General features: G+C 31.3%; 1 protein-coding gene across 1 annotated transcript in view; it reads right to left on the bottom strand.

Annotated features, from left to right (window-relative positions):
* Positions 1-1310: 1310 nt before the first annotated feature.
* Positions 1311-15517, bottom strand: part of LOC106459892 (monocarboxylate transporter 10-like) — a 31314-nt gene continuing 17107 nt past the window's right edge. Inside the window, exons 2-5 of the mRNA XM_013919564.2 lie at positions 6609-6942; positions 5789-6071; positions 4458-4839; positions 1311-2441 (exon numbers count right to left, since the gene is read on the bottom strand). Coding sequence (XP_013775018.1) covers positions 1792-2441; positions 4458-4839; positions 5789-6071; positions 6609-6942 — 1649 coding nt within the window. The 3' untranslated portion in view covers positions 1311-1791. The remainder of the gene's footprint in view (positions 2442-4457; positions 4840-5788; positions 6072-6608; positions 6943-15517) is intronic.

Here is a 15517-nt window from a genome sequence, read left to right as displayed (position 1 = left end):
CATTATTATTAGGTAGTCAGTCTTCCTGAAACTTTAGACCTTGTAGAGGGATTTAACAGTCATTCTTATCACGCATCTACGACCATAACGTGCAGAATGACATTTATATATATATATATATATATATATACGCTAACTACGTGGCTTTATGAGTAAATAAACTCAAGATAATGTCTTTTAGATAATAAGCTGAGTCGAAATATCATACACTTCGTTACTGGTACACATTAGAGTTAGATGTTATATTTACCACTATCTTCCCACATTAGAGATATATGTTATATTTACCACTATCTTCCCACATTAGAGATAGATGTTATATTTACCAATATCTTTACACATTAGAGATAGATGTTATATTTACCACTATCTTCACTCACTAGAGATAGATGTTATATTTACCACTATCTTCCCACATTAGAGATAGATGTTATATTTACCACTAGCTTCCCACATTAGAGATAGATGTTATATTTACCACTATATTCACACATTAGAGATAGATGTTATATTTACCACTATCTTCACACATTAGAGATAGATGTTATATTTACCACTATCTTCCCACATTAGAGATAGATGTTATATTTACCAATATCTTCACACATTAGAGATAGATGTTATATTTACCACTATCTTCCCACATTAGAGATAGATGTTATATTTACCACTATCTTCCCACATTAGAGATAGATGTTATATTTACCACTATCTTCCCACATTAGAGATAGATGTTATATTTACCACTATCTTCACTCATTAGAGTTAAATGTCATACGGTCAATCTACTAGAGACAGTGAATTTACAGTCAATTAGCTATAGTTATTAGAATGAGCCATCGTACAGTCAATGCTTTTAGTTTGTTTGTTGTATTTCGCGCAATGCTACTCGATGGCTATTTGCATTAGCTGTCACTGATTTTGATCTAATAGACTAGAGAGAGAGCAGCTAATCAACAGACACCCACAGCTAAGTATTAAACTACTCTTGTGAGACCTTATAAAGGGATTTAACCGTCACTCTTATAACATATTGACGGCCAAAAAGTGCAAAATATAATTTTTTTACACTAACTGCTTGGTTTTTCAAAAATTACATTTAAGACGCTGTATTTAAATGTCACAAAAATCATGCTCTTCAAACGTTCAGCGTAAATCGTATTTACCGACTTCTCTGAAGGTATGTATTACAAGTTGCAAAAAATTAATGACACTGTTTACATCTTTGACTATATAACATTGTATTATATATTAATGTTAAAGAAAAAACTCATTTGCACAGTCTCTAATGTAATTTTTTGTCAGGAAGTTCAGTTCAAGTGTTTATTTAAGATCAGAGAAATTTGTACAATGCCTTAAAGCACATAATAATTTCTAGTAAACCTCATATTCAAGATAAAATTCTAATACAGACCAGTACACAAGCCATGAAAGCATGCTCACCGACATCAATTTATTAAAATTTATTACCATGTAATTACCAATACTATTCAAAACCCTTCAGGGCAAATTCTAAAGACCTTATTCTTTTTTTTTATCATATTTAATCCTTTCGGATTTCAAGTTTTATCGAGATCACAAATGAAATATAATAACTAGTGTTCTAAAAGTGATTGTTTAATGAATAAATGTGAATTGTACATCAAAAATGTGTTACGTAATATGAAACAAACATGGCTGCCTTCATAGTTTGTGAATAAAATAATTTTAAATAATGTGGAACTGTCATTCTATTAAATAGAAATATGTTGTACCAGTTTCTGCAGAGCAGATAGGAATCCTAATAACACGTCATAATGATGACGTAGCTTCTTGGCTAACGTCTACACTACCTACAGGTGTCGGCAATTGACGTAACCCCAATGATCCACTATGGTGTGATTGGTCTTGGTTTGTGGCGCCATCTATTGATGCTGAAACAAATCTTCTACATTTCGGACATCTATCCAGTGTAGGAGACGACACCAAAGAAGATTTACGACGTGTTCTACCAGTTTTGTCATGATCTGCACTCTCTTGTGTTTTATTCAGATTTTGTTCATACTCACTCAGAACAAGATATTTTTCTTCTTTGTTACACGATGTAATGCATTCGTCAACAAAATCTTCCCAGATGTTGTCTAACATCGCCTCTTCAGATATACAGGTGAGCTCTTGCCTACGAAGATCCGTATAGTTACTGACCGTCATGCTTCTCTGTTGAAGACGAGTTAAAGGGGGGTTTCTACCATAAACAGAGTCTTGTGACAGTGACCTTCGACTAAATGTTCGACTCATGCAAGCATCAGAACGCCGCCTAGCGTGACTCAACACACTCATCTTCCCTTTCTTTGTCCGACGTTTATGAAGATCAATAAGAAATAATGACATACTACCAATAAACGTAAAAGCTGCTGAAAAATAAAAACCCGTTTTCCCATCGTACAGCTCATTTAGGTAACCTAGATAGAAAATAAAGAACATGGAATGATTTGAATAAATCCCAACTTCAGTGTCAACATTACAAAACTAATAATTCAGATTAATTTCATTATGCGTATATATCGGTAGTTTATCCTGTAGAAATTTGGTCATACGTACCTATATTAACCCAAATCAGACAGGATATACGTAATTTAAGTCACACAGGATAGTTATAACAGAGTGACTCGATGGTTTGCCGTGCTTTATAGCCAAATAATTGAATCTATTTTTACTAACTATAATATGAATGTGTACAGAACATTAATCAGTTATGAGTAACGTTACCAAGTCGTTGTAGTACCAATTAATCAATAGTCTTAGTAAAAATGCAATTAAAGGTAACAGACGTTTGGATAATGTACTGATGTTAAACATCTAGAATATGAACTGTTTTTTGTTTTGTAGAATGAAGAATATTAGTTTGAGCATTTAATTAATATATGTAACACCCACAAAGAACTCTAGCCTGTCTCCTTGTGATTTTAATGTAAATCTGATCTGGTTTTTACTGAATAGACATAGAAGATAGCCGATTTTCAGTGAATATAAGAGACTTTTAAAATAATGATTAAAACAGTTTTTGTATTTTCTAATACTAAACCTATTTTTAAGAATGGGTTTACTTCACATTGGAAGAACTGTACTAGCTCTCAAACGTTCTTTATTACTTAACAACTACTTACTCCATAAATCAAAGTTTGTAACTGATAATTGCTCTGTGTTCTAAAGTTTGATTTATTTAGAGTCAGAAATTTGATGGCAAAATACTTCCTTGGTGATTTTCAGAGAGTTTCAAATTACCGCATCATCTGTTAAAGCGACTGCAATATTAATATGCAAAGCAAATCTTATAGTCACATATTTTACTCTATTTAATCTTTTCAGACTTTTATTTTCAAGTTTTATGGACTGGATGATTTACAAGACCCCTTGTAACCATTTACCTGTAAAGAGGATGATAATGTTAAAGCGTTACTTCAACAAAGTAATAACGGGTATTTGTAAAAGGGATAACATTATTAACATATACATTTAATAAAGACATAGGAGTAATAACGGGTATTTGTAAAAAAGATGACAATGTTAACATACACATTCAATAAAGGTTTAGAAGTATTAGGATTTGCTTGTCAAAGAAATGACAACATTAACATATATCTTCAAAATACAAACACACACACACACGCATATATATAGCTATGACATTAAATAAAGATTTAATATTTATTTCATAACAGTGATGGAACTATTGTCATATGGATAGGGATATCATCATATATCTGTCGAATATTAGCATACAATTATCAAAGGCACGAAAATGGTAACGTGTATTTGAAATAAATGAAAACATTAGATAATGGTTATCTGGCAATAAAATAGTTTAAAAGTTAGACAACCCACATAACGACTTTAACAATTCTTATTAGAGAATACTGCTGTGGCCGTTGTCAGTCTTAAAGTAAAATATTATTCTTAAAACAACAGCGTTCTATGTAACGATACCATGTAAAAATTGGGAAGTATCATATTTTTTATTGAAGTTATCAGTTTTACACCATATTCTTTATCTATATGTGCAATTTATACGGGATTATACTGTTTAACCTTGATTAACTGTTGATGAATTATGAATTCATGAGAGTAAGTTGAACTGAATTGTATCGATGTTTTTTATATAAAAATAAGGTTTAATATGTGATAAGTTTAAGAATAATATTTTGTTGTTTTTAATTATTTTTCTCGTTTACTAACTGCGTGATTTTAAGACTTGCGTAAGTTTGGTTACTGTATTGTAATAAAAGAATCTACGTGCATATTATTACGCACTGTTGAGATCATAGGGTACAAAGGAGTGACAGTAGTGAAACAAAAACAAGCAGAAGAATCGATTAGAATATAGATATATGTGCCAAAGGAATTGGAAATATTAGCATTTATCTGATTTATCTGTCAATAGAATAGCAGTACTTATTATATTAAAATAAAACAACTACCTGTTAAAGGAATTCCAACAAAATGGGGAATAGCTTGACAGCACTGTAGAAAACCCCATGCTTTGGCAAAGTTCCTGGCTCGCACCTTGTCAAATATGTACATCTTGAGGGAGTAACAGTAGCCTCCGTAGAAAATTCCATAAACCCACACAAATAGAACGTAGCCGTAGTAATGCTGAAGCGCAGTAAAGGCGACTAGAGATACGCTGATCATGAACGATGAGGCTTGACACAAATACTGGGGTGCTATCATACACTGCATGCTTTTCTTTACAACAATGAGACCAAATGCCCCACTGCCTAGGATAAAAGCTAAGCCTAAATACACTTGTAGCAGAAGAAGCAACTGGTAGTCTAAACCTTCCGTCTTTCCTTGATATGTCTGTCAGGAAATAAGAATACGTTAATCCTACTCTCTGTAAAATTTTACAAACACTACACCACATTCTTCCTACCCGAACAAGTTAAATGTTATTAGATGAAATGCAGATTAGAGTCAACTAAGTTTCATTCGATTATGTATAATAAAACCACTGACTTACAAATTAATTTGCTAGAAATTAACAATCATTAATCTAGATGTTCTGCCTAGTTGTGTAGTTTTAATAGTTTTTGTTTTGTTGTTGTTGTTTTTTTTCAAATAATTAGTTGCAATTCTTGGATAACACTGAAAGAAGAAATATAAGTTATATTAACTGAGGAGACTATATCCTTAAAAACAGTCAAGAGTATTGTATTGTTATTTTTCAACTTACATATTCGATATTCTATGACAAGAAATAACAAATAGAAATATTCGATTTCTCAAACGGAATTATAAAATGCTTTTAAAGTTTAGAATTCTTCAACAGATGGCAGCACATCTCGAGAAAAATGAATAGAAATATAAAGAATAGTTTGGAAAAGATGTGATGAACGGGATGCAACATATAGGAACATTTTACACTAGCATCCATCCAGTAAGAATAGATCAGTAAAGAGTAATAGAAAACAGATAGATATAATTGATTTATTTTACATTAGTGCTATTCTAATTATCTAAAAGAATTACAAATAATTTTAAACAACATTCTCTGTTATGTGATTTGGGGTTTCCGTATTCAAATTCCGCTAGACATAATTATACTTATGAGATTTTATTAACAAAAGAAGAATCTGTAAGATACTGAACTTGTAATTAGAAATGCTTTTAAGCACCATCTATTATCATGGTAAGGAAAATATACTGATAAGATATTCGGATGATGAATTATAAATACTACTAAACATAAAATTGTAACCTTTAAGATCTTTGGGTTTATAGAAAACGCTGCTAATCACAATTTACTTACAAGTAAAATGATGGGTGTATGAACTCCAAATGCAGTTAAACTAGTTCCAAAGATTAAAATTTGAACTGTTCTCGATTTTAAAACTCCAAAATCAAAGAAATGCGGTTTCTCTACAAGTGTTTTTTTATCTTTAGCCCGAGATCGTTTCTGTAGACTCTTCAGATGCAGAATGGCTCTTCTTTGAGGGTGGTAAAGAGATGCAGGTCGGTAGAAAATGGCCAACAAGAAACACATGAAGACGATTCCCGTTATGGCCTGAAGCCCAAGCCTCCAACCGATAGTTCTATAAGGAAAACAAGTTCCGTAAATAACAAAATCGTAAGTAACAGGATCTTGTGTGATAGTAGTGACAAAATCACGCTTGAAAATAGCACAGAAATTTCTCTATATATGAAAATAAACTTTTCAAATAACAGAATCGTATAAATAAATATCAGAGCAATTTCCATGAAAAAATTTTAAAATATAACACGGAATGTTCTTTAAATAAAGTTATAGCGCCTGTAAATAACACTGGCGTTTAGAAAGAGAAGTGTATGCGTAAAATTAATTTTGGTAAACAAAAGAATAATTTCATATACCAACTTAATGTAGATTTTGTAAACAGTGTTGATAGTTATTTCATTTATTTAGATGTTTAGTACTATAAACATTTAGCATAGGTTTTATATTCTGTTTCTTTGGACGGCTGCGCTGTGATTGTTTCCATGAACACAAGATTTGATGAATTACATTTAACCTGAACGTCTCCGCTTCCTTGTGATGAATATGATGCACATTAATTAAGTAAGCTATAAAACAAACTTCTGCTTCTCCTTACCTTATACTCTCACTAAGTACAATGGGCATTACCATGATTCCAAGGCCTGTACCACAGGAGACCATGATCTCCACCAACGATCGCCTTCTTTTGAAGTACTGGCCAACCATCAGTGTAGTCGCATCTCTAGTCAAACTAACACCGCAACTTATTACTATACCATAACTGAGGAATAGCTGATGGAACTGAGTAGTAAATGACGTAAACAGGTAGCCGAGGGCTGTAACAAGACCTCCAATAATTGCTATAAGGCGGGTACTCTTTTTCCGACAGATCGCCACTACAACAGGAGAAAGAAGAAGAGCCACACCGGTAGAGAGCGCTCCGAGACATACTGGAAGAAAACATAAATTTAAGATGAATAATGTTTTTGATTTCTCAACAAACAGATAAATGGATAGCTAGATAAATGTATAAACATATATATATATATGGTTTAACTATAAATTTTACTCTAAAGATGTATTTAACATGTCTTTAAGTCGATAGTAAGTGTTTATTTGTTTTAGCACAAATCTGCACAATCACTGCCTGCGTTATGTCGGCCGTGGGGAATCAAACTTCGGAGTTTAATGTTGTAAGTCCGTAAACTTATAGAATCGATAGTATATGAGTTATTCTATGACTTGTTTATTCAGCTGGTTACTGACAACCGAGGTTCTTAAATTTTTCAAGCTTAAGATTTATCTGACATATTTAACGTGTTGTCGTTTGACACACTAAACTCAGAAATGACTTTAATCCTGAACACGCGTTGAAACGGAGAAGAAAACGCCGTACTCTCTAGAGAACCACGTGTTACTACGGAGTCTCTTTTTTTTTAAGTTTTATTTTCTCCTGTACGTGACTTGGTTGAATGGGAAACAAAAATGAACGTCAGGAGACAGGATAATGGCCTAACAGAAATTCAAAGAACAAACAATTCTCATGTGTTGATTTTATAAACACGAACGTACGATACGGTTTTTGCTGTTCAAAAGCCGATTTCTATACTTCTCGCTACTTAGTCACCTAAAATTTAATCTGCCCATAAGAAACATATGACTGATTTTTCGAAGTTACATGTACATTAGAAAAATTTAACTTTTGAAATGTTATTTGAGAATTTCTATTAATGTTTGAGATATTCACTAATAGAAAATTGTTATATTTTATGGAGTTCAGCATATTCGTCGTTTCAGTGAGATTTTGTACTAACTTTGATTAATTAAACTTCAATCACTTACAATTATGCAATTTAAGTATTTATTTTTGTTACAGAATTTTGTATTTCCACTAGTTTTGGATGTACAATTATTACTCGGTAGCGCTAATATCCAAACTCGAAATAAACAACAACAATAAAAACTTTTAAAGTATTTTGTGTATATACTTTGTTAGTTATGTATTTCTTTCTAATTCCCTTTCACTAAACGGTTCACATTAAGCGCTTATGGATGAAATATAACTTTGTCTGGTCTTATAAATTAATATTATTTCAAGAGTTCGTTGACTTTTGGAATTTAAAAAAATGAATGTGATTTTGTAATGCTAATGAGCTTTAAAATATTTTTACATCTTCATATGTTAAAAATATTATTATTAATTTTTCGTGTCTTTAGCTAACTAGTTATAAAACCATTACATTGATAGAAAAGTATGTTTTCTTGTTGTAAGCACAAAACAGCACAATGAGTTATCTGTGCTGTGCTTAACACATAGATCGAAATCAAATTCTAGCGTTATAAGTCCTCAAACTTACGACTGAGCCACCTGGGGAGGGGGGGGGGAGGCTAATAGCAAAATATTTATTTGTCGATTTTCGTCATATTTATATTTAACATAACAACCTGTATGTGGGTAAGTAAGAACTGATAAACCAATATTACAGCAAGATAATTATTATCATGGTATCAGTTAATGTTAATAGTCTTAAATAACTTAATAAAGAGCTTCATGACTGAAATCGAACAAATTAAGATATATATATCTCATTGAAGATAATTCAGTATTAATGGTTAACGTTACACGTGAACTTACTACGTTACAACGAGAAAGAATCATCTTTAAAATGAAGAAGAATTGCGACTGCAATACCAATTAAACTACAAATGGAACAAAGCACAACAAACTCATCGTGATATCAATGACTCGTCAGTTCTCTCATTAAAATGTGTAAACTTTTCGTGATTTAATGAATCGCTAGTTCTCTCATAAAGTGCTGTAAACTCATCGTGATTTCAATGAATAGTCAGTTCTCTCGCTGCTAAGGATGCTAATTTCAACGCAGAGTTTAAGCTTGATTTGTTTGAAAGTAAAGATGAAATACTAATTTCTGTTGACGACAACAGTAATATATATATTTGCACATGAGTTAATCTATATATTAAAAGCTTAGCATAATACGCTTGTTTTCCATTTGTCCCATAGAAAATCATATTAAAAGTATGAATCTCTCCTGTATACCAAACATCATATTCAAACTACTAAGAAAGGGTCGTATATATTCATTTAAATAATGGCCGTTTTTCGTTGTAGCTGTCAGTTTATTCTATTGAGAAGTCTTGAATTGATAGAGATTCCTAATTTCCGTTTCCGTACAAATTAATCATTCTAATGACTGTCAGTGACATCACCACAACAGCTAATGCAACATGCATGAAATGGACCCACCGCTCATCAAATACAGTGTTCACGTGCAGAACGAAACGGTTAAATAAACCTACATTTCTATATTGTTGCAAAATGTGTATCGAGATAGTACAGCCGGGCTGCATTTAACAGTCTTCGTGGTCATTATTTTTTAATCTGTTTTCTCGCCTGACTAATGTTTAAGCTACACTTAATAATTCTTTCTATCTGCCTGTCCATCAGTCTATGTAAGATCACTCGATTGTTTTAAAGTCTTATCCACAATAAAGACGATCATCAACAAAGAAAACGAGGTCGGTTTTTAAACGATATGAATATCTTCACTGCCATATGCAGGACAGTTCAACAATTATAAAAACGTTCAAAGCATATTCAAAAAAAGCCCAGTCTGGCATAGCCAGATGGTTAGGGCACTCGACTTGCAATCGTCGGGTTGCGGGTTCGAATCCCCTGTCCTATCAACCATGGCGTTGCCCCTTTTAGCCGTGGGGGCGTTATAATATGACAGTGGTTGGTGATGACTAGCTGCCTTCCCTCTAGTCTTTCACTGATAAATTAGGGACGGCTAGTGCAGATAGTCCTAGTGTAGCTTTGCGCGAAATTCATAACAAACAAACTCAAAAATGGAGTTCTTTATATTCGACAAAAAAGATTTATGAAGAGAAAAAGATAAATCAAGGTGAAATATAAAATGTAGCGATAGGTACGAACTGACGCGTGTTTGTATTATAGAACTGTTCTTGAACCTTGTACCCACTAAACTACATCACGAAATAACACTTACAATCTTATTCTATCACTTATCAAAGAGATTTGATGGCACATTTTATTCAGCTAATGCACCTAGAGTCGCTCTCTTACTAGTAAATAAGGTATCCAAATTTGCTTTTTTAACTAGTAACTAATGTATCTAAAGCCGACGTCTCACTAGTATTGTACTGACCCAAAGACGCCGTCTTATTTGTAACTTTTGTATCTAAGGCCGCCTTCTTACTAGTAAGTAGTGTACCTAAAACAGGCTTCTTGTTAGTAACTAATGTACTTAAAGCCGCTTTCTTACCAGTAACTAATATGCCTAAAGCCACCTTCTTACTAGTAAGTAATGTACCTAAGCCTCTTTCTTATTAATACGTGTTATCCCTCATACCGCCTTCTTGCTAATAACTAATGTACCTAAAGTCGCCTTCTTACTAGTGAGTAATGTACCTAAAACTGCCTTCTTACAAGTGAGTAATGTATCTAAAACCGCCTTATTACTAGTAAGTAAATTACCTAAAACAATTCTTTTACTAGTCACTAATGTACATAAGGTTGCCTTTTTATAACTAAGTAATGTACTTAAATCTGGCTACTTACTCGTAAATAATGTACCTAAAGCCGCTTTTTTATTAATAAGTAATATCCCTAATACCGCCTTATTGCTAATAAGTGATGTACCTAAACCTGTTTTTTTTACTAGTAACTAATATATATACGCCGCCTTCTTACTAGTAACTAACACACCTAAAGCAGACATCTGGTAACTAACGTACCTAAAGACTCATTCTTGCTAGTAATTAATGTACCTACAGCAGACTTCTTACTAGTAACTAACGGCTTTTTAATAGTAAGGAACCTACCTAAAACGCCATCTTATTAGTAACTAATGTACCTAAAGCCACCTTCTTGTTTGTAACTAATGTATCTAAAGCCGCCTTTCTACTAGTAAGTAATGTATCTAAAATCGCCTTCTTACTAGTGAGTAATGTACCTAAAGTTGCCTTCTTACTGATCAGTAATGTAACTAAAACTGTAGTTTTACAAGTCACTAGTGTGCCTAGAGCTGCTTTCTTACAAGTAACTAATTTACCTAAAGCCGCCTTCTTATTACCAAAATAATGTACCTAAAACCAGTTTCCTGCTAGTAACTAACATACATAAAGCCGTCTTCTTATTAGTAAGTAATGTACCTAATGCTGCTTTCTTACCAGTAACTAATGTAACTAGAACTGCCTTGTCGTTAATAAGTAATATACCTAAAATCGCTTTCTTGCAAGTAACTAATATACATAAAATCGCCTTCTTACTAGTAAGTAATGTACTTGGTTTATTCAACGACGATAAGTATAATTTGACAGAAAGCAGCAACGGAAATGAAATAAATGAAAATGTTACTGAAACAACGACTTTGTTAAAATCTACTGATACTGGAGGTCAAGAGAAGATCCTAAGAGCTCAAATAGATCTGGTTGTCACTGAACATGATTTACATGATAATACAACAAGATAATATGGAACTGAAAGATATTCTACACAGAGTGGCTCAAAAGTTTAATATACCAGATTATAAAAAAGAGTAAATATTAATGACTTATAGAATACCTGTCCATAATTGTAAAAAGGTAGCCCCTATAATAGAGAAATTCAAAAGTCTTTTGGATAAAGAGAAATGGTTGAAGAATAAGAGGAACGTGGTTAAACGAAGTCAAATCCAACAGAATATGGGAGAAAGTAGAGTTTATATAAATGAAAATCTAACAGTTGCTAATAAGAACCGTTTTGAAAGGGAAGGACATTATTAAAAGAAAAACAATATGAATTTATTTGGACAAAAATGGTAATGTGTTTGTAAGAAAATCAAAAACTCAGTATGTAATAAATATTAAAAATGTATAGTTAATTTTGAAAATTTATTATTTAATTTGTTATAATCTGTTGATGTTAATCTGAGAAATAATGAATATACTTATATAAATTTTGCACAAAGAAAGTAAAGATAAGGTTATATACAAATTGGAACATATTGAAGGTGATATTTTGAATTTCTCACATATTAATATTAATCATATTCACAATAAGTGGGACTATTTTTGTACAGTTGTTGGTGAAGTTTCGATATTGTTAGATATAATCACAGAGATGTCTCTAGCAGAACATGTAATCCAAAATTATAATGGAAGGTTATAGAAAAACTTATAAATGTAGAAATAGTAAAGGAAGTGGAGGAATTTATTTTTTTTACAAAAACATATATCAATATATGTAATCAAAAAAAAATATTAGATCATAGGATGATCTTGGTTAATTTAAAAAGCAGTTTAAAGACAATTAAACAAACTGTCAAAAAGAACATAGTTGATGTTTTAGTGATTAATAAAATTAACATAAATAATGTTATAAATTATATATACAGTTATAATTGGGAAGAGTTCTTAAGCCTAAAAGATCCTGAGATAATGTTTGTGTGTTAAATGAAATTGTGGGAAACATATTTGAGATTAAGATATAAAAAAAGAGGAAAACGCGATATAAGTCTTGGATAGATTCTGATATTTTAGGGTTAATAAGAGAAAAAGATAAATTATGGCATAAATATAAATGTCAAAAGAATGAAACAAATAAAGCAGTTTACAAAGCAAAGAGAAATTCTTTAACATGTTTTATAAGAAAGGCTAAAAAGGATTGTTATATGACAAAAATTTTTGGCATTCAGTGTTAAATGAAAAAAACCTGGAAATGCATTAATGAATTAGTAAATAATCATGTTAATGATAAATCACTTGATGAAAAAATAAAGCAAAATTTTATTAGTACAAATATAAGTACTACATATTTCGCAAATAATTTTAATAGAAAGTTTATAAATAAGATAATTAGTCTAAAAGTAATCATAATAATGAAAACAATAATAATTATGTTACAAATAGAAAAAAAAATATTTTGAGAGTGGAATCTCACAGACTAATATTATTTATTTCCCTCCAATAACAGAAGACGCTACTGATATAGAAAATTTAATGGATATTAACAAAGAACCAGGAATTGGTATGTAAGTAAGGTATATAAAACCATGTATTAACGTATTAGCAAAGATTATAACATGCTTATTCAATTTAACTATGAAGAAGGGAAAATACCTGATGCAGTAAAATGTCAATGATAAAACCTATTTACAAATCAGGAAAAAAATATTTCAATAGTTATAGACCAATTTAGATTCTACTTGTAATTGAAAAATAATGGAAAAGTATGTATACAACAAAATGTTGGATTTTATTGGAAAAAACATTATAATCAAATCTCAATATAGATTTATTAAAAATAAAAGTACTACATTACCATTAGAGAACTGTTGAAATGATGTAAATTTACACATAGATAAAAATATAAAGTACTTGTATTATTTCTTGATTTAAGTAGAACTTTTGATACTTTAAATCATAAAATCTGCTGGATAAACTATACGTGATGAATATAAGGGGAAAGTTATATCACTGGTTTATGAATTATTTGAATAATAGAGTTGCAATAACAAAAACTGGAGAAATAATGAGTGATCCAATGATTATAAAGTATGGTATTCCACAAGGTTTTATTTTGAGTCCACTAGTGTTCGTTTAATTTGTATGTTAATGATCTTATAAATATTGGTTTAGGAAGTAAAATATATCAATATGCAGATGATACATCTTTAAACGTAACTCATGTTGATGTGGAAGTTTACAAAGACATTTTACAAGATGATTTCAATAAATCAAGGTATTGGCTTAATATATATGAAATATATATGAATACTGATAAAACAAAAACTATGATAATTTACTCACAATATATAAATATTATTAACATAATTTTTTACAAATTAATGATCAAAGATGTAATAATAAATATAAACATATTTACACATAATAAGCAGTATTCTGATTGTAAATGTACGTACACTGAAAATGTTAATACTAAGACATACTTAGGGCTAATTATATATGATGTTTTTAGTTGGCCAAACATATATATATATCACTTGCAGTAAATTAAGACCTATTACAGCAAAATTATGGAGGATACAAACCATACGAACTATTTTACCAATTAATGTAAAAATAATGTATATATCTTAAGCAAAATCAGTTATGCGTTATGGATTGAAAGTATATGGCTTAACAAGTAACATTCACATAAAAAAATTAATATAATTCAAAAAGAACGTTCATTGTGATAATCTTAAACAAATATAACGAACTTAATTCAAATGTTACATTAAATGATGAAATTGTAATAAATCAGTTATGTGATGTAAATGCACTTTATAAGTATATGATCATTTTAAGTTCCTATTATAGTGTAAATTATAAAGTACTAAAAATCATATGTATAATACTAGAACATTAGAAAAATAAATGTTATGGAATTCCAAGTTACAATAATAACTATGGAACAAGAATAGAAGAGCATAAAGTGAACCAAATCCCCAGGGATTTATGGAATATAAATGCAATTGCAGAGTTAAAAAAATTAAAAGATTGGTCATTAACTGGTGTTCAATGGTATTCTATTCATATATGATTAATATTATCATTAATTCTACCTTTCTAGTATCTATGTAATTACTTATTTGTGATAAAAGTACAATAACATTACAGGATATTGTGTTTTTGTGTTATGTTCAATAAGTTGATAATTTCAGATATGCATTAATATTAGGTCGTCAAGAAACTAATCTCGCGTTTTGGAACATTTTCATTAACCACCCCCCTAAAAACGTACACGTTAGTGTAGCCTATATAATGTCTACTCCAATCCCTTATAGTGATGGCACACCACGAGACACACATTCGGCATGTAATGCTGCTTCAATACAAGAAGAACAACAACGCCTCTGTAACCACAAAAAATATCAAAGAATTTCCTTCAGGTGATTTTAGCCTTAAAACTATGATGGCAGAGGTCAATATGTTGGAATTGATGCTCTGAAGACGCAACACACTCGTGAAATGGCTCTGAAATTGCTGCCTCTCATGAAACAATACGTAAACATCTAGAGAATGTGGGAAACTCCTTAAAGAAGGTGTTTGGGTGCCCCACAAACTCTCCAATGATCATCGTTGCTTCGTCTCTTCTGACGTGTAATGCGCGTGAATCATTTTTGGACAGAATTGTCACCGGTGATGAAAAATGGATTCTCTATTCGAATATTAAACGCCAAAAACAATGGCTCAGTCCTAGACAAAAACGACTTCCACCCCAAAACGTGGACTTTATCTGCAGAAATGGATGCTTTGCATTTGGTGGGACATCAAAGAAGTAATTCATTTCGAATTCCTCAATCCACATCGAACTGTCAATGCAGAGATCTATAGTCAGCAGCTGGAACGTTTAAATCAAGCCCTTCATCAGAAACACCCTTCAATTGTCAATCGGAAAGGTGTTCTTCTTCTTCTCCACGACAATGTACGTCCACATGTGGCACGTTTGACGCAACACAAGATTAATGGAAGCTGGGTTGAAAGTTTCTACCCCCA

The sequence above is a fragment of the Limulus polyphemus genome, unplaced genomic scaffold (assembly GCF_000517525.1).
Source record: "Limulus polyphemus unplaced genomic scaffold, Limulus_polyphemus-2.1.2 Scaffold676, whole genome shotgun sequence".
In the NCBI taxonomy this organism is placed as follows: Eukaryota; Metazoa; Arthropoda; class Merostomata; order Xiphosura; family Limulidae; genus Limulus; species Limulus polyphemus.
This window is presented reverse-complemented; position numbering and strand designations above follow the sequence as displayed.